This window comes from Rattus norvegicus, chromosome 8 (genome assembly GCF_036323735.1).
Source record: "Rattus norvegicus strain BN/NHsdMcwi chromosome 8, GRCr8, whole genome shotgun sequence".
Taxonomy (NCBI): Eukaryota; Metazoa; Chordata; class Mammalia; order Rodentia; family Muridae; genus Rattus; species Rattus norvegicus.
The window spans coordinates 79637403-79655824 of record NC_086026.1 but is presented as its reverse complement, the minus strand read 5'-3'; the positions used below and the strand labels follow the sequence as shown (position 1 = coordinate 79655824).

Genomic DNA, 18422 nt, shown 5'->3' with positions numbered 1-18422 from the left:
GGTGGCTTCTAGGGGTTGGATGATGGCCCATCTTTTCATACAATGTCTTTGGTTCATTTGTTTTATTTTGGTGTGTATATGTGTATGTGCATGCGTGTAAATGTGCAGGGGTGGGTTTATGTGCCCACGAATGCATGAGTGTATGGACGAGGGTCAGCGTTGGGCAGCTTCCTCTACCTTTCCTCACCTTATTTTTTTTTTTTTTGAGGCAGAGTCTCTCACTGACTCTGTTAGATTAACTGGCTAATAAATCTATCTTTCCATCTCCCCAATTCTGGGACTGTAAATGCAATTCGTCTTGCATGGGCTTTAGGCTTCCAAACTCAGGTCCTTGTGTTTGGGCAGCAAGCACTTTGTTCACTGAGTCATCTTCCTCGCCCCTCAGATGTATTTGTGGAGCCCTTGCCTAGAGACTCTAGATCTAGTAATGAAGAAACAAAACAAAACAAAACAAAACAAAACAAAACAAAACAAAACAAACCTGTTCTTAGTCATGAAAAGTCTACAGTTTAGGGAGCTGATAGCCAGGTGTTAGATAAGGGCTTAGGCTCAGTGCTCTGTGTCATTGATTATCAATTATTGATTATTCAGGGATATACCTATACCTGTAGTTATTCTAGGTTAAATAATGGTTCTTCCAAATTCCCCATGTGAATATGTCTGTTAACTTTTAGGGATAAAAGGACCTCGGCAGGTCTTCAACTGGGAATGTAGTTCACTGGGAATGTAGTTCAGGAGCTAGCATGACCAAGATCATAGGTTCAATCTTTAGTACAAGAAAACAGAAGTCTTTTAAAAGATCTTTCTTTCTACATGAAAATGTGCGTGCACACACACAGATGTGCACACCATGGTAGACATATTAAGGTTAGTCTGTAACCTTGGGTGTTAGTTCCCACCTCCAACTTTGTTTGCGAGAGGATCTTTGATTGCCCACTGCTGTGTACTCCAGGCTGGATGGCCTAAGAGCTTCCAAGGTTTCCTGTCTTTGCTTCCCATTTTACCACAGGAGTGCTGGAATTATAGAGCGCCTCTGGCTTTTCATGGGTTCTGGGAATCTGAACTCAGGTCCTCCTGCTTGCACAGCCGAGGTTTTACCCACTGAGCCCTTTCCCCCAGCTCCCTAAAGAAGGTTTTAAAATGGGCAGGTCATTCAAGTAAGCCTGATATAATCACTAGAGTCCTGTGAAAGGAAGGCACAGGATAGCATTCTGGCAATGCTTACCTTGTGATGTGTGTGTGTGGCTGGGCTGTACTTGGGTCTTTTAAGTCCTGGTGGCAGCCAGTATCTCGAGCTGTATGGATTGCTGCATTAGTTCAGCTATAGTATGGTTCTATGTTGTGTGGTCAGTGTTCCAGCTCAGACAGGACACCTCTGATGACTCAATGTGGAGCCTTCATAGCTCCAGTCCTTGCTTTTTCCCAGCTGCAACAGAGGGAAAATCCAGGGCAACAGCTGTGTTTTGAAGGATGTAACCAGAACCATGTACTTCTCTCCTTTGCCAATCACCTGACTTATTGGTGCACTGCACTGTAACTGTTACGTTTCTCATTGCTGTGACCTGACAAAGGCAACTCAAGTAATGAAGATGACAGTGTGGCTCGCAGTTTGAGGAGATATCATCCACCGTGGTGAGGAACACGTGGTAGCAGGAGCACAGGATGGGTAGTCACATTGCATCTATAGTCAGAGGTTGAAAAGATGGATGCTGGTACTCAGTCTGCTTCTTCCTCTCCCCCCCCCTTTTAATTCATGGAACCTCAGTCAATGAGATAGTGCTTTACACATTTAGAGTGGGTCTTCCCTCTTCATTCAATCCCTCTGGAAACACCCTCATATCATGCTCCAAGGGATGTCTCCTAGGTGATTCCAAATGAAGTCAAGATGACACAGTATATACTTAGCTGCAAGGGAGGCTAGTATGTGGTATCTAGATAGGCAGCCATGTACTCCAGTGACATTTGAAGGCTCCTTATGTAACAAAAGTAGACATTTCAGTGACTCTAATGGGTGTTCTTTTTATTACTTAAATCATAGTTCTATGTCTATTACACCTCTATACTTAGCTATATATATTCTATAGCTTCATTACATGCTAATTCAAATAAGAAGGTGATTAAGGGGAAGCAGCATTCATTGATGGTTATTTTAAGGATGCTGGAGGGGAGGGGACTAGAGGAATGGAGTATTGCAAGGTTACTTTCTTTGGAGACAAAGTCTCAAGTAGATCAAGCTACTATGAATTCACTGTGGCCTTTAACTTCGAATCCTCCTGGCTCTGCCTTCCAAGTGCTGGAATTGCAGGTCTGTCTGCTCCACTATGCCTGGTTTATTTCCTACTGGTTTAGATTAGGCTCTGTCCATATGGAGAAAGAACAATAGAAAAGCAAGCCAGCCAGCTCTAGTCTTGGGAAATACAAGAGGCAAGGAGGAAGAGCACACAAGAGGAGGGAATTCTAAAAGGGAGATGAAGGATGACACGTCCTTGGATCTGGGAGTACTATGGACCCTTAGAACTGCAAAGGTTATCCCCTGGCATCTGCTGTGTCACCGCAGTCCCTGCATTGCCAGCTCCTATGGGTAGGAGCACCATTAGGTGCTTTTCTGTTGCACACTTCCATCCTGTACCAACTTCGTGTTGAACGAGATCCTAGGAGAAGGTAAGCATGCCATTGTCATTGACTCGATATTTTCTAATGTTACTTAAGACTGCTTTACATCCGACTTGTTGGCACACTTCTTCTTTTCTTTCTCTGATTTAGATTTAAAGGTACTGTCGAGGAGCTCAGCAACCAGATTTTATCTGCACGGAGTTGGCTGCAACAAGAACAGGAACGGATAGAGAAAGAACTTTTACAGAAAATCGACCATCTTTCCTTGATTGTTAAGGAAAACAGTGTAGGTGTTGATGTTTTTCAGTAATAGATATTCAGTGGTGGCCTGCAATGTCTGACCAAAACCTAGGGACTTAGCACGCCCTTATTTGGTACCTCTCGAAGCTGGGTATTCCTGACTTGGAGTACTTTCCATATTCCTCGCCTTTACCCTCTTCTCTTTTCCTTCTTCTTCCTTTCCTGCATCCCCCTTCTCTTTCTCTTCTTTCCTTTGTTCTGGGCATCAAACCCAGGTTCTCCTACCTGTTATCTTAGTGTCTTTTCTGTTGCTGTGAGAAAATACTCTCACAACAGCAACTTAAGGAAGAAACAGTTGATCGTAGCTTACTGTTGAAGGGCACGCATCATCACAGTAGGGGAGTTAAGGCAGCAGGAGTGTAACTAACACAGCTGGTCATGCAGTATCCATGAGCAGAGGCATGAACATAGGCCACAGTGCTCAGCTGTCTTCCCCACTTACACAGTTCAGGATCCCAGCCAGGGAATGGTGCCACCCACAGTGGTTGGATCTGTCCACTTCAAGCAAATAAAAATAATTCATGCATGCCCAGAGGCCTGGCTTCTAGTTGATTCTAAATTCTGTTGCAATTAACACTCACCATCATATCTGCTAATTTTCAACTTTGCCACCCAGCCATGCGCCCCCTCCATTTCCTGTTCCTCATAATTTTCATAAAGACAGGAAGTGCTTTGTTTTATATTGGTTAACAAAGGACAAACTAAAAGTTTCAGTTAACGCTTTAAGTCACAACCTTAATGATCCCGACTGTCTATCACACATTTCTAAATAAAGCTACAATTACTTACTTGGTCCTATCTTTCCTTTTTTAAATGATTTATTTGTTTTTGTTTCATGTGCATTGCTTTTTTTTCTGCATGTATGTCTTCTGTGTGAGGGTGTTAGGTGTGGTGTTCCTGCGGAACTGGAGTTGCAGACAGTGGTGAGCTGCAGTGTGGGTGTTGGGAAATGAATCCAGGTCTTGTGGAAGAGCAGCCAGTGCAGTTAACCGCTGAGCCATCTGGCCCCCTTTCTGTTTGTTTTTAATGTCGTGATCTAGTTTTTGCTTTCACCACTGTTGAGTGGCCTGTCCCTCCAATGCACTGTAACAAGAGTGTGCCTTTGTGCCAGGGCATCAGATCAGAATCTGCCATTTCCTTTTCTGTCTACTTCTGCTTCCTCCCACTCTCTCTCAAAGAGCTAATTTTTGCAGAACCACCAAAAATTATCTTCCAAAAGGCTTGCATTTATCACACATGTTAAACCCGCAGGCTCGGAAGCCAGAGCTAGGTAGGCAAATTGTGTTGGGTTCTCTTTTCTTGTCTGGCTTCGGCTTTCTCCCGTGGGGTTTTGACTGAGAAGTTGCTGGTGTGGTTTGCCTGTCTGACCGCTTGGTCCTGATGCTGAGCTGTTTGTTGATGCGGGCTCTGCATCAACGCCATCACAGGATTGTTGTCATGCTGCAACTTCGCACCTGATGAAAGGCTTGACACTCAGGGTTTTGACCACTGAAGCCTGAGGATGCAGAGTTTCACAGAGCGTAAGCATCGTGGACTGCACAGAGAAGAAAATATTCACTACTCTGAATGTCTGCCCTCCCCCACTCCCATTTGTACTCTTTGCTGTGCCTTGACACACCCTGACTCACTCGTGTGTGGAACTGAGTCTGGGACTGACCACTTGATTTTCCTATTGGCTTACTAAACTCCATTAGTAATGGCATTAGGAGCTTCTCTAAGGTGGAAACTTCCTCCTCTCTCACCAAAACACATCCAGGTGGACATTCCCCAGGACCCAGATGAGTTGAGAACTCGTCAGTCTTCAGTAACTTGGAATTCCTTTAGGTTAGATTTCTGCCGTCCTCAGAGAGTAGCACTTCTGGATGGTTGATAGAGCTCCAGCCGCTGACTGAATGGTAGAAACAGAAGGGAAGGGGGAAGAATTAAGGCTACATAGCAAGTGTACTTTAGCTTTTTCTGAAAGCAGTTACATACACTTGTTCTTACTTCATCACTGGTTAGATTATACGGCCACATCAAACTCAGGAGACAGAATAAAATGTAGATTCCTTTGCTCTGGGTGACCTTTGAGAATAGATATGGGGTGGACAGCGAGAAACCATTGTGGTTCTGGTCCCTGTGGATGGTTAAGTACTGTGTCTGTGCACACTCTTCTGCAATAACCGAGTGTAATTCTCATCCCGGACCCCAGGGAGCCAGTGAAAGGGACATGGAGAAAAAGCTCACCCAGATGTCGGCCAGGCTGGACAAAATCGAGGAGAGCCAGAGGAGGAACGCGGAGGGGCAGAGGAAGCCGGAAGAGGAGAAGGTGCACGGGCGGATCAGCAAACTGGAGCTGCAGATGACGGAGGACATGAAGGAGATGAAAGCGGAGGTTAACGCTGGTAGGCCACACCCACACAGCTCGTGTGGTTCGTTCATCTGAAAAGCTATTCACTGCGAGCACCGCTGAAACAGAGTCTGAGCTGGCTAAAAACAAAACAAAACAAAACAAACAAACAAAACAAAACAAAAAAAAAAACCCCAGCAAAATGTTCTTAGTTGCTTTTCTAAGTAGCTGTGCAGAATTTAACAAATTCATTCATGTCTACTCATTGCAGTGGTGGGAACTGAACTCAGGACCTCACGGTTGCTAGGCCAACACACTTCCAGTGAACTATACTCCAGCCCTAAAGTACTAGTCCAGTTGCAAGCCTATTAAGTGCCTCCATGACACACAGCAAACAGTGCCTGACCGGCACACGATCGACATTCCCCTTAGTTCTGCCTGCTGATTATTTTCTGTTCCTGGCCAAGATCTATGTACATGTGAGGCACTTTTGAGAGCTTCTTCCGCACTGCTGGTTACATGCACATGACACATGCGTGTGGAGTCAGTTCTGGGCTTGGCAGCAAGTGCCTTTACTCACTGAGCCATCTCACCAGCCCTAATCAAAACTTTTTTAATGAATAATCTTCATACTTTTTCATAAATTGTTATATAAAAAATAAGATTATAAGAACCCTTAATTTAAAAAATCAGTAAAAACAAAAGAATAATTTGAAATTCTTCTTTGGTAGAGATGGCTTCTCCTCCTCCCCCTCCTCTTCTTCCTCCTCTTCTTCCTCCTCCTTCTCCTTCTCCCTCTCCCTCTTCCTCTTCTTCTTCTACCTTTTTTCATAAGCAAAATTTCATTTAAAAGATTTATTACCACCTCTTTCCATGTGAGGTGTGTGTGTGTTTGTGTTTGTGTGTGTGTGAGTGTGTGTGTTTGTGTTTGTGTGTGTGAGTGTGAGTGTGTGTGTATGTGTGAGTGTGTGTGAGTGTGAGTGTGTGTGAGTGTGTGAGTGTGTGTATGTGTGAGTGTGTGTGTATGTGTGAGTGTGTGTGAGTATGTGAGTGTGTGAGTGTGAGTGTGTGTGTGTGTGTGTGTGTGTGTGTGTGCGCTCATGCAGGCATTTGTGAGCCACCCGATGTGGGGCTCTGAACTGCAGTCAAGTGTTCTTAGCCACAGTCCTAGTGAGGGTCACCACCACTGCGGTGAAGCACCTTTATCCAAAACAACCTGGGGCAGAGAGGGTTTATTTGGCTTCTGTTTCCATATCATTGTTCATTGCAGAAGGAAGTCAGAGCAGGAACTCAAGCAAAGAAGGAACCTAGAGACAGGAACTGATACAGAGGCCATGGAGGGGTGCTGCTTAGTAGCTTGCTGACTTGCTTGGCCTGCTTTCTTATAGAATCCAGGACCACCAGCCTAGGGATAGCACCACCCAGAATGGGCTGGGCCCTCCCCATCAATCACTAGTTAAGAAAAACACCTACAGGCTTGCCTACAGCCTGAATTTATGCAGGCATTTTCTCCATTGAGGTTCCCTCCTCTCTGCTGGCTCTAGCTTATGTCAAGTTGACAGAAAACTAGCCAGCACAGCCACCGACACAGCTCACCAGTCCTCAACTGTTCTTTTAAATTAAAAAGTTATTTGTATATTTAAGGTTTATATTTTGATATGTGTAACAAAATGGTTACTATGTTCATGCAAATTAACCTACCCATCATCTCACACGGGTGTGTGTGTGTGTGCATGAATGTTTGTGTGTGCTGTGTGCATTATATATGTGTGTGCTTGTGTGTGTGCCTATGTATTGTGTATGTGTATGCATGTGTATCTTAAGTCAATTCTTTCATCAAAGACCCAAAGACAATATATTAGAATTTCCCACACCGTGTGTATTAGATCTTATTTTATGTATTTTGTGCTGTTTTTTTTTGTTTGTTTGTCTTTGTTTTGATTGTTTTTGTTTTTCAAGACAGGGTTTATCTGTGAAACAGTCCTGGCTGCCGGCCTCTACCTCCAGAGAGCTGGGATTAGAGGCCTGCACCACTCCACTGGGCTATTTTGTTCTTCTTATCCTTTGACCTGAGTCCCCTTACCACCCTTCCTCCCAACTATACACAACATGCCCCTGGTGTTTGCTCTCTTATTCTGGCTTTATATATTTAACCTCTTTCCATATTGAGTCATCATATGAAAGCTGGCAACATTTTTCCCTCTGTGTGTGTCTTTCATTTAGCGCAGTGCCCTCTAGTCTTACCCGTGTTGTGACAAATGGCAGGATCTGCTTTTGTAAGGCTGAATGATTTTAATGGCATACACATACCACACTGTCCTTGTCTATCACATCTCCTGACAGACACTTAGGCTGTCTCTGTGTCTCGTCTATAGGGAGTAGTGTTGCAGTAAACACCAGAGGGCCAGGGCCAGAGAGATCCGGTTAAAAGCACTGCTGCTCTGCCAGAGAACTTGGGTTCAGTTTTCAGCATCTACCTGGTTACTCACAATCACCTGTAAATCCAGTTCCAGGGGACCTGATGCACTTTTCTGGCCTCCATGGACACTGCATGCATGGGCTGCACATGGACAGACAGACAGACACAGACATGGTGTATACACCTTAATCCCTGGACAGTAAGAGCTAGATAATGAGACTGTCTCATAAGGAAAACTGTCAGGCCGAACATGGCGGCACACACCTTTAATCTCAGCATTCAGGAAGTAGAGGCAGGTGGATCTCTATGAGTTCCAGAACAGTCAGGGCTTGTATATGGAGAGACTCTGTCTTGGGGGGTGGTGTGGGGATTGTGGGGAAGAAACACCAGAGTGAGGATCTCTGTATGCAGGGTCATAGGATGGTTCTGCCTTTAATGTCTTTAGGAGTCTCTCTACCCTTTTCCACCCTGATATGATTTTGTTTTGAGGTATGTATCCTTGGCTGGCCTAGAACTCATTTATAGACCAGGCTGGCCCAGAATTCTGCTTCCCAGCTTCTGGGATTAAAGTCCTAAGACACCACTGTGGGCCTTGGCCATTCCATGTTTAACTCCCACCAACAGCCTGTAGGAGTTTCCTCTCCTCATCCTCAACACAGTCTTTCTCATAGCCTTCCCAACAAGTGTTAGCCTGCACCTCAGTGTGACTTGTATCTGTGTTCTCTGATAATTGATGTTGATTACCTTTTCTTGATACATCTCTGCCCCCACCCCTCTCCCTCTTTCTTTGATAAGGTCTTTAGTCCAGGCTGGCTTCAAACTCTCTAGGTAGCTGAGGATAACTTAAGCTTCTGATTCTTCTGTCTCCAACTTCTGAGTGCTAGTGTCACTTGGTATGCTACCAAGCCTAGTTCACATATTGCTGGTTGGGATGGAACCTGGGACTTCGTGCTGGACGGGTACTCTACCCACTGAGCCATATCCCCGTCCTTCACACTCTTCAAATTCTAATCCAGGATCTCACATAGCCCTTAATTTACTTAGTCTTGTACATCTGGATCAATTCCTCTGTGATGCTGTTTTGCTTCCTAGATAGGTGTCTAGCGGAGTAGAACAGGCTAGCCTTGAACTCACAGTCCTCTGGGCTTAGTCTTCCAAGTCCTGGAAGGCAGGCATATGACACTATGCCTGCCAGAGCCTAGCAATTTTCCCAGTGAAGTATGTTTCCTGTCTAGAATGTTCAGAGCATCAGGCCCAAAGTGACCTTTTGAAGCACAGCAGTGTAGACTCCAGCTCTCACAGTGGGGATTGGAGCCTCAGAAATCAGAACCCCACACTCACGAGAACCCCAGAGATGGTTGGAAACAAAACTCTAGTCTGAGAGGTGACCCTGAGAATACTGGAGCCAAAACTCAGGCCCTGCATTTGAAGCTGATGGACTGGAAGTTCTGCTGCAGAGTTCTGATTGGTCCCATAAAACAGTGGTTCTCAACCTGTGGGGTCACAACCCCTTTGGGGATTGGCTATCAGACATTTAATTACAGTTCAAAACAGTAGCAAACTTACAGCCATGAAGTAGCAGCAGAATAATTCGATGGTTGGGGGTCACAACAGGAGGAACTGTTTAAAGGGTCACAGCATTAGGAAGACAGAACCAGCGATAGAAACCAGAGGCCTAAGCGCCTGGTGCTCTCTTGACCCGCAAAAACCTGGTATTTTTAGACTACAGGGCAGTGTCTTGCAGAAAGCTCCTCAGTCAGGTTTGATGGTTTCCTTAAGATATAACCTGGGACAGAGTTGCTATGGGATAGATGGATGCCCTGCTCCGGCCTCTGATCAGCAGGTACATGGGGTGATTTCTCCCGGTGCTAGCGGTGTGAGCTTTGGTCACTTGGTTAAAGCTGCATCTACTGTTCCTCTTGACTGCAGTAGGCCCTTTGTAATTAAAAAGCAGTTTTCACGGAGGTCCCCATCCCGCGTTGACCCCCGGAGGGCTCGGCATTGGTCAGAATCAACCATCCATCGTTGTTGTCATCTTGGTAAGACGCTGCTTCTTAGCTGTTAACTCCTGTGACATTTGCCTCTTCCTCAAGGGTTTACAGCCATCTACGAAAGCATAGGATCCCTCAGACAAGTGCTGGAGGCCAAGATGAAGCTGGACAGGGACCAACTACAGAAGCAGATTCAGCAGATGCAGAAGCCAGAATCTTCCATGTGAAGAGGGCTGGGACGAGGACCTGACAGGAGACTGACTGTGGGGCTAAGAGCCAGTCACCTCTGCAGCCAGATTGTGGCTGTGTTCTGGATCCCGTCCAGGGTGTGCATGTGCCAAGAAATGCGCTCTCATGGGTCTAAGCGTCTACCTTCAGTCTTGAAAACACCCGCTATTTGAAATCTTAAATACAGTTTTTACAATGTTCTTTCCCTAAGTGCAGTCGAGCCCTATCCCCTCAGATTTTGAAAGGCTTTTATGAATGAAAAGAATTTATTTTCAATGCTTGATGCTCCTCTAGCCAAGACTACTATTTTGGGAGAGAAAAAAAAAAAAAACTGCCATGGTGATCTTTGTTTTTTGATTAAGAAGTGAATGAGTTGCTACGGGTACGTATTGTCCCTCAGCCTACATTAAGAGAATTCCCTGGTAGATTAGAGTTCAGCTTTAAGTCCACATTGAATTGTATTATTGTTGTCTATGCGGTTTTGTTTTGTTTTTTAATGTTGGGTTATTTTTTTTTTTTGTAAATCACCTGTCTTTTGTAGAGAAGAGGTTTAACACTGGGAGAAAAAAAAAACCCTGCCATTTATATAATGAAAATAGTTTTTTAAAATTGATAATTGCCATACTTAATTACAAATTAAGTGGAAACTTACAACATTTATCTAGCTCCCACGAGGCACAATGTTTATATCCACCTAGAGGTACCGGCTTTTACTATTTAAACCTACTTTTGAAACCACTCACCCTGTGTAGTGATAGCCATATATTTAATAACGGGATGGTGGCTAAGTAGTCTGTTTATCACACAGTTAGCTGTTCATCACCTATAATGAATGTGAGGATTTTCCAGACTTTATGATTTACCTAAATGTTCCCTAAATAGGCACCAAGTGCTAGACTTTATAGACATTTGTTGTAACTGTATATCTGTGCCTTGGTTTCTATCATCGCTGTACTGTCCTCTGTGTAAAAAGAAATTACCAACGAAACAGACAGTGTGGTAAACACATCAGGGTCGTGATGTAAAACTGGGATCCTATGTATTTTTCAAACCTCCTAATGATGTCGTCATCACGATGCCACATTCAGCACCATTCATCGATTAGATAAATGCACCTTTGTATGGCGAGAGTCCAAGCGGGACTACACCGCGAGGAGAACGGTGTCCCCGCACCTTTGCAGACATTTTATTTTCAGTCGCCATGTTTGAGTCATTGAAGACTTGAGCCCGGGCCGTTTGCACACCTGTGTGCGTGTGTCATGCCCGCAGAAGACACTCCGTGTTAAAGTGAGGGTACCTCGGGAGAGAGCGCCGGCGCACTTAAAAGTTCCAAGAACAGCATCCCCCTTCTTCCTTTCCTCTCTCTATGCAGGGACTCAGGAAAATCAAAAGCATTTTCTATTTCTAGAATAAACTACACTGAGATTCTAACTGGCTCTTACTGTTGACCCATGTAAGATATGCTGCTAAATTCACTGATGTTCTACTCTTGGGAGCTTGGGAACTTTGGTTTTAGTTTGGACGCATGAGAGGTTATGTGACGAACTTGTATCCATCCTACAGTTCTTCATTTCCCCCCACATCTTTTCATCTCCAGATAGGAAGATCTTCCCACCAAGGAGAAGTCAACGACAGTCTGTGCGATTTCTCTTTTCCCTTGTGCTAGGCTAGCCATGTTTTATCACGTGATTAAGCACAAGCCTCAGGACAGGGCCACGCCCCCTCAGCATCTCTCTCCCCTGGGGACTCAAGGGTGGAAGGGGAGGGTAAGCACACAGGACACTTGGGAAGAGGGGATGGGGAACGCCTGCTGACCCCGCCCTAGCAGGTGATGCAAGCAGATGACACAGCTGCTGGTGAAATCGCCAGGTAATCAAGATGTTGCCTCCCCAGGTGACTGGCAGGGGCCCTTCACCCTGGCTGCTTGGGGTCACTTGGGGAGTTTCAAGAGCAACCGAAGCCAAACAACCTCCTGACCAATTAAGTCGGAGCATCTGGGAGGCAGTCACCAGCACCAACCAGTATGTGTCACACCCCCTGATCCCCCACAGTGATTCTGTATGCCGCTGGGAGGCCCAGCCATCCAAGGAGACAATGGAGTACTCTTCTCGCCAAAGTTTAAAGGAGAATCAGCTGCCCTGTCTTTTCCTTTACCAGAGATTTGCAATAAAAAGAATAAAATGTCCAAAAAGTGTGGCCTGGGACTTTTAAATGGGAAGAATCTTTTAGTGTGGGAAGAAAACCTTGGCAGGCCAACCGCCTGAGGAAAGGTACTGCTTTGCCTTCTCAGTGCTGCCCCTGGAGTCAGGCCAGTGAGCAGTTCCTGGCTGCCTGCGTGCCAAGGACCTTTTTAAGTCTCTGCTGAGACTCGTTTTAAAAATTTATTTTTTAATCCAATTGGGTGCGTGCGTGCGTGTGTGTGTGCATGAGTGTGCACTCGAAAGAGAGTGTGATACACGCATGAGCATTGGCTCACGGAGGTCAGAAGAGGGCATGGGATCCTTTGGAGCTGGAGTTGCAGACGGTTGTGAACCACCTGACGTGCGTTAGGATCTAAACTCATGCTCTCTGGAAGATCGACCCGTGATCCTGCTGAGATTCTTGTGTGGGCTCACTCTTTTGTTTACCAGTATCTAGTCCTGTACCATTGTCCCCCATTTTACAGAACCACATAAAGATGAAGAAACTCACCTCAAATCCCACTGTTCATAAGTAGGAACCCTGATTCCCGTAGGTACTCAATTATACATCCTGGCTTTTCCATCAGACAAGCCATCCCATACCATAGCCTCTGTCTGACCATGCTTCACATGGCCCACGTTGACCTTGAACTCACTATGTAGACGAGAACAACCTTACACTCCTGATCCTCCTGCCCTTCTCTAGGGCTGGGATTAGAGGGGCGAACCACCATGCTCAGATTTACCTTGTTATTGTTTTAAATTACATTTTTATTTATTGAATTGTGTGCAGATACACAAGTATATGTATGTATGCATGTGTGTGTGGGGCTGTGCCACAGTGCACATAGAGAGGTCAGAGAAAAACCTGTGGGAGTCAGTTCCCTCCTTCCACTATCAGTTTAATATAAACCGATGACTTGACCATTCCATGGCATGGTTAAGGGGAAGCTTTTTGTTGTAGCTATGAGAGGGAGACCAGCCACAGGCATCTGGAAAAATCCAGACTAAAGAGAAAGGAGTAGACTGGACATAGCCAGGACTGTCTGTGAGAGAGGGGAGACCAGCAGAGGACAGAGAGAACACAGTGTGCGAGGCAGGAGCAGAACACGCAGAGAAAAGACAGCAAGAGTAGCAGAGTTCTAGGGAGAATCGAGTGTCTGGGGGAGGGAAGCCTGTGAGCTGGAGGGAGTTAGGGGAGGGGAGGAGGTGAGAACTTTGAAATGTATAACAGGGGCTTGTGATACTAAAGACATTGGAAACCAGCATGAGCTTTGCTATGCTAATAGGTACCACAGGTAACCCTATCTCTTATTTATTACTTATTTATTTATTATGGTTTATCTATTTTTATCTGCATTGGTATTTTGCCTAGGGTGGCAGATCTTGGAGATATAGACAGTTGTGACCTGCCATGTAGGCACTGGGAATTGAAACTAGTTCCTCTGGAAGAGCAGTCGCACCGCTGAGCCATCCCTCCAGTTCAGTAGCTATGTATCTTTTATGCCAAAGATAAGGGATATAACTCCTTTTGGTAGAACATCAAAAAAAACCAAAGAAAATACTAGAAGGTGTAAAGATCCCCTGTGTTCATGAATTGGCAGAATTAAGATTGTGGGAAAAAGTCGCAATACAAAACAGCTTATTGATTCAATGTAATTTCCATCAAAATTCCTGTCATTCTTCACAGAAGTAGAAAAATACAAAATCCACATGGAAACACAAATGACCCTGAAAGGCAGAAGCAATCTTGAACAACAAGAGCGTCGCTGAGATAAAACACCATGACCATAAACGATGTGGCCAGGAAAGGGTTTGTTTCAGCTCTACAACTCTCAGTTCTTGCTCCACTGCCCAGGGAAATCAAGACAGGAACTGAAGCAGAGAGCCCCCAAGGGAGAGGTGCTGCTTACTGGTTTGCTTCCCGTAGTTGGCTCAGCTTGCTCTTTTGTACAACCTAGGAGCACTGCGGAGGGATGAGGGACGGCTCTACCCACAGTAAGCTGGGCCCTCCCACATCCATCATCCATCAAGATGCTGCACAGACTTGCTCACAAGATAATGGGAGGGAGGCGGTGTTGCAGATGACTTTCTTCCCCTGCGAGTCTGGTTTGTATCAAGTTGCCAAGAGCTGTGTGTGCTTTGCTACAAAGTCTGGTTGCCTGGGACCCACACACTGGAGAGAGTGAAACTGAGTCCTGTAGGAAGTCCTTTGCATGTCGGCACTTGTGCAACTGCAGGAGTGGCCCCCAACCAGAGGGAACATTTTTTAAAAGGCCAGGTGCAGCGTGCTTTTTTTTTTTTTTTTTTTTTGGTTCTTTTTTTCGGAGCTGGGGACCGAACCCAGGGCCTTGCGCTTCCTAGGTAAGCGCTCTACCGCTGAGCTAAATCCCCAGCCCCGGTGCAGCAGTGCAGCGTGCTTTTAATCCCAGAACTTAGGAGGCGGAGGTGGTTTCAGGAGAGTCTGTTCTAAGAAGGAAGTTCCAGGCACATGGTGAGACCTTGTCTAAAAACAACAAACAAGTAAGTAAATAGATAAATAAGAGACAAATAATTGAAAGATGATACTGTGTCAGGTTAGACGCACATAAAGGAATTAATTACTAGAGTCAGGAGCCTGAAGAATAAGACAGTTTTCTTCTGTCAACTATTCATTTGACAGAGTTAATATTTAGAACATTAAGAACTAAAGTTTTTAAATGCCTAAAGAACAAATAATCCACCCAATCAAACAAACCCAGTAGAATTTTCAGAAGAAGTACAAATCAGCGGTCGATAAAGTCATGAAAAAACGTTCACAGCCAGTTAGCCACCAGAGAAACACAAATCAAAAGTACATTGAGATTCCACATCACTCCAGTCAGAACCATTGTTAAGAAAACAGCCAAGGGGCAGAAAATAACGGCTCAGTAGTAAAGAGTATTTAACTGCTCACCCAGAGGACCCAAGTTCAATTCCCAGCCCCCTCATAAAACACTTCACTATTACCTATAACCAGGGGATTCAACACCTCTGGCCTCTGGGCCCCTGAATTCAAGTGTGCATACATGTTCATATGTACACATCCACAATTAAAAAGAATAAAAACAAGTTCTCAAAGCAGGAAACACACCACAGGCCAGGCATGGCAGCACAGGCAGGAGAGTGGAAATTTCAAGTCTAGCTTATGCTACAAGGTGAAAGAGTCTCAAAAGCCAAACCAGCACCACCACTGCAGACAAGAACATGGCTGAGAGCATGGCTGAAAGGAACGGTTGTGGCTGAAGAGATGCTCATGGCTAAGAGCGCTGGCTGTTCTTGCAAAGGAACCAGGTTCGGTTCCCAGCGCCCACACGGCAGTAACTCCAGTCCCAGGGGATCCAACACCCTCTTCTGGCCTCTGTGGGCACAGCACACAGGCAATGCACAGACATATATGCAAGCAAAACACCTACACACATCAAAATAATAAATAAGTAAATGTTTAAAAGCATTTTAAAGGAACACTTACACTGATACAGGAAGACTGTAAACTAGCTCACCTAACCTGGAAATCAACATAAAAATTCATAGAATAACTTCCACGTGATTTGGCCATTCTACTTCACATAAACAGAGACGTCTGCACACCCATGCACATTTGCGGCCACACTGGGCACAGCAGTTTTGAGTCACAGAATCTCCTCGGTGCCCATCAATGGATAAATGAGTTAAGGAAAGGAGGTATAGACTTCCACCATAATGGAGGGTGGAGTTACACCATCACAGGGAGATCGTGATAATCACCGTCAGCCAGGCTCCCAAGAAAGGCAGTATCACTTATGTCCTCTCGTCTATAAAATAAATGTAGAGTTTTGTCAAAGCATGGAGGTGGAAGGAGGACAATTTGAGGAGAGGAAGGCTGGGTGGGAAAGACAGAGAGGAGAGAGAGGGACGGATATAATCAAGAACATTCTATATACCCAATGAAAGCTTCGTGATACAGTTTGGTTTGTACAATTAGTGTGCAGTAATTCAGTTCATCAAACAGAGTCCAGAGAGGTGGTTCATTGGTTAAAGGGCTAACTTTACAGTCAGGAAAACCTGAATTTGGATTACCAGTCACCATGTGCAAAGCCAGGGTTGGTGGCATGTGCTTGTAACCCCATCTCTGAGAGGGGAGACAGGCAGATCACAGGGGCTCACAGGCCAACCAGTCTGGTGGAAACTGAGAGACCTTGTTCAGCAGTGACCCTGCCACAAAAAATAAGGTGGGGACTGACAGAGGAGAGGAGACTACACTGAGATCAACATCTGGCCTTCGTATGTGCACACACATACATATAACACAGACACACACAGAGAGACTGAGAGAGACTGAGAGAGACACAGACAGACAGACAGACAGACAGACAGACAGACAGACACACACACACACACACACACACACACACACACACACACACACACCTTAAGTAAAGACCAGGGGCTGGAGAGATGGTTCGGCATTAAGAGCACTTGCTGCTCTTCCAGAGGGACCCATTCCAACTCTTCCAGTGGTGGCTCACAATTGACTGTAACTCTGTTTCCCATGGCTCTGATGGCCAGCTGAGTACACTTTTAGTACACAGATATGCCTGCAGACAAAACACTCTTACACATTATATATGTATGTATGTGTGTATGTATGTGTGTATGTATTACACACACACATATACAGACACATATGTATATGTATCTGTGTAAAGTATGTCACCTGAGGCCATTCTTCACACTCTGATGCAGCAATTTATACATATTGGATATTTTATTGATTAGTTTTAATGTTAGACACATTTTAGCCAAGTATTATTTAGCATGATGACTGAGGCCTCTGCCTCTCCCCTCTTTGCATTTTGCATCGAGTTTAGGGCCTCTCTCACCTTATTCAAACCCCGACCTGCCCAGCTCTGTGGTAATCTGGGACTAAATGCGGCTATCGGTAATTATGGCTAGGCTGTCTTGGGTGTACCTGACAGGTTTGTAAAGTCGCTGGTCTGTTTTTATTCCTAACTGCTACTCTTTGTTTAGTCGATAACTTTGGTTGGGTTATTCTCGAGACTAGGTTGGACCACAAGATGGGAATGAACTGTGACACCAGTAGGATTTAGAGAACAGAGAGAAGTAAAGGTGTTTGCTGCCCCCACATGGCAAAAATGGGAACTGCTAAGCAGTCTGCATTCAAAGAGCCCAGAAGCAAAGCATCCATTGAGTCCTGCCTCAGGAAGGGGCCTGGGAGAATCACTGGGCTCAACTCTCTCTGGAACAACAAACTAATGGTGGAGAAGTCAGAAGCAGGTTGGGGAGTATGCAGTACAGGAAACTGGATGTCGCTATGTTATGTACAGTACACAGACTAACAGTTCTCTTCACGGAGCAGGAGGTGGGTGATAACAGAAAAAAAAAAACAAGTGAATACCAGGCCAGGCAGGAGGTGGTGTGTGTGTGTCTGTGCATGTGTGTGTGTGTGTGTTAAAACTAGAAGCAGGAAAGCACAACCAGGCTGGGCTAAGGGAGCCCTTCCTGCACAAGAGAACCAGCTAGAGGGAGCTGAGGAGCCAGGGAGCCTGGTGGGGGTGGCAAGCGAATTTGATTATAGTGGATTGTATTGACACAGATGTATGAAAATGTCACAATGAAACCCATTTCTTTGCTTGACAACTAAAAACACTAGTTAAACTGCATTAGTTACTTTCTTCGTGGCTCTGACAAAATGCCCAACAGAAGCAACTTAACATAGTGAGGTCTACTTGGGTTCGCAGTTCAAGCACAGGTTCATGGTATAAGGCAGCCGATGCCCGAGGTTGCTGGTCACACTGTGTCTGAAGTCAGGAGGAAGCAGGGATGAACGTTGGTGCTTGGCTTGTTTTCTCCTTTTTATTCTGTCCCTGCCCCTAGCCCGTGGAGCTGTGCCAGCCGCCTTTAGGGTGTCTCTCCCCACCTCACAAACAGCACCGGAGGCTTATAGCCTAGCAGATTGTAAACTTACCTAATTTACTGCCAATATTAACCATCACAAGCAGGAGGGGAGAGAGGGAGGGAGAGGGAGAGGGAAGGAGGGAGGGAAGGGGAGAAGGAGAGAAGGAAAGAGGAAGGGAAAGGAGAAGTCACATACAAACCCTGGGAAGAAGATGAAGAGGGAGATGTGTTGGTGCCAGCCGGCTCTACTTTTCCCTCTTGATATCCAGGCACTGCTGCACACCAGGCTGGCCTGGAAGAAAGAAGTTTAGCCGCTGGTGGGTTAGGCAGGATCTAGGTCGGTGTGAGTGCCGGAGAAACAGCTTTCTCTGGAGACAGTTTTCAGTCTCGCCTTTATTGGGGGCAACAGGACTATATAAACCTTGGGTGGTGAGTAGGGAATTTCT

The 18422-nt window shown here is 45.4% G+C and overlaps 1 protein-coding gene across 3 annotated transcripts in view; it reads left to right on the top strand.

Moving 5' to 3' along the window:
- Positions 1-12071, top strand: part of Fam81a (family with sequence similarity 81, member A) — a 59039-nt gene extending 46968 nt beyond the window's left edge. For 2 of the 3 annotated variants that reach the window (XM_006243379.5, XM_006243378.5), the window contains exons 7-9: positions 2764-2899; positions 5105-5297; positions 9755-12071. In XM_006243379.5, coding sequence (XP_006243441.1) covers positions 2764-2899; positions 5105-5297; positions 9755-9879 — 454 coding nt within the window. In that variant the 3' untranslated portion in view covers positions 9880-12071. 3 annotated transcript variants of the gene reach the window in all.
- The last annotated feature ends 6351 nt before the right edge of the window (positions 12072-18422 follow it).